The following is a 1,694-nucleotide window of genomic DNA, read 5'->3' as shown; positions in this document are numbered from 1 at the left end:
AAGAAATATAATATATATATATATATATATATATTTAAAAATAAAATATTTTTAAGAGTTATTATTTATGCGCGTGACGTAGAAACCGTCTAATTGATATTATTCTGTTAATCAGAAAAGCTTTTGCCAAAAATTTCGTACTTCCATGGTACAAAAAAAGGAAAAAAAAAAATATCTACGGAATTAACAATTTGAAATCCAAGAGAAATCCAAATTTTGTTACCATTGAAAATGTCTACGGAACCAAAAATGATCAAGAAATATTTGTTTCAAATATCTACCTCGTTTTCTTGATCCGGTTTGGTTACCATTGAAAATGTGTACGGAACCAAATTTTGTTACCATTGAAAATGTCTACGGAATCAAATTATGTTTCATTTTATTGCCAGCAATATTTTTTTTTTCCTTGTCATCTTCGCTTATTATATCTATTGCGATTTCGTTTGAAGCTTAAAAACATCTTTTCTCAAGAACAAGTCAAGAACCAACAAAAGAAATGGATCCAAAGGGGGCTCCATCCATCTTAAGAGACGACAAGATAAGCGAAGAAACCAATAAGTTGATCTCTTCGCTTCTTTCACGCACTGATTTCCAAGGGCAGAAGCTTTGTCAATATCAAGGATGTTGGTATTATTACAACACCCTCCAAGGCGTTCTCAATTTCCAGAGTGGTTTTCAACCGCAGGACACCGATATAATCCTTGCTTCTTACCCAAAATCAGGCACTACTTGGCTCAAGGCCCTCACTGTCGCCCTTATGGAGAGACCAAAGAACAATTCTTATTCTTCAGACGATGAACATCCTCTACTCTATGATAATCCTCATGGCATTGTACCATGCTTGGAGATGGATGTTTATCACGAAAACTCAAGTCCTAACCTAGCCAAGTTCTCAGCACCTCGGAGGCTGTTCTCGACTCACATGCCACTGCACGCGATGGAGGAAGCCCACAAGCATTCTGCATGCAAGATTGTGTACGTGTGTAGGAACGTAAAGGACACGTTGGTCTCGTGGTGGTTTTTCCTTTGCGCTGTTCTTAAAATAGAACAAAGTAGAGGCATTCTCGAGTCTCTGTTTGAATCTTTCTGCAACGGAACAATCTATTATGGACCATTTTGGGAGCATCTCTTAAGCTACTGGAGAGCAACCTTGGAAGAACCCAAACATGTACTTTTCATGAGGTATGAGGAACTGAAAGCGGAGCCTCGCCATCAGATCAAGAGGCTTGCGGAATTCTTGGGTTGTCCTTTTACTAAGCAAGAAGAAGAGAGTGGAGTTGTGGACAAGATCTTGGACCTTTGCTCTCTGCGTAATCTGAGAAGTTTGGAGGTTAACAAAACTGGATCAAGAAACGATGTGGATCACAAGGATTATTTCCGAAAAGGGGAAGTCGGTGACTCAAAGAATTATCTGACGCCTGAAATGGAGTACAAGATTGACATGATCATCCAAGAAAAATTGCAGGGTTCTGGTTTGAAATTCTAGAGTTGTATGGTTGTTGTTTTCTTTGATGTATCAAAAAATAAGAGTACCTCCTGTTTTTATGTTTCTTAATAATTTGTTAACTTCAATGCCAAATCCTTTTTAAAACAAATTACTATTCATCCAATCAAATTACCTAAAACACAACTTTTGCTATCGTATCTCAATCATGCTTATTGTTGCTCTAGGTTTTATGTTATATTTCATGGGT

At 37.2% G+C, this 1,694-nt stretch overlaps 1 protein-coding gene across 1 annotated transcript; it reads left to right on the top strand.

Annotated features, from left to right (window-relative positions):
- Nucleotides 1–482: 482 nt before the first annotated feature.
- Nucleotides 483–1,492, top strand: LOC106340945 (cytosolic sulfotransferase 7-like). The gene has a single exon (XM_013779768.1). The coding sequence runs from the start codon at nucleotides 497–499 to the stop codon at nucleotides 1,484–1,486; it is 990 nt and encodes a 329-aa protein (XP_013635222.1). The 5' UTR covers nucleotides 483–496; the 3' UTR covers nucleotides 1,487–1,492.
- The last annotated feature ends 202 nt before the right edge of the window (nucleotides 1,493–1,694 follow it).

Source organism: Brassica oleracea, chromosome C4 (genome assembly GCF_000695525.1).
Source record: "Brassica oleracea var. oleracea cultivar TO1000 chromosome C4, BOL, whole genome shotgun sequence".
Lineage (NCBI taxonomy): Eukaryota > Viridiplantae > Streptophyta > Magnoliopsida > Brassicales > Brassicaceae > Brassica > Brassica oleracea.
The sequence above is the reverse complement of the archived record's forward strand: the minus strand, read 5'-3'. Positions and strand labels throughout refer to the sequence as shown.

Coding starts and splice junctions, on each gene's coding strand:
- LOC106340945 (XM_013779768.1), top strand. CDS start 497: ATGGATCCAAAGGGGGCTCCATCCATCTTAAGAGACGACAAGATAAGC.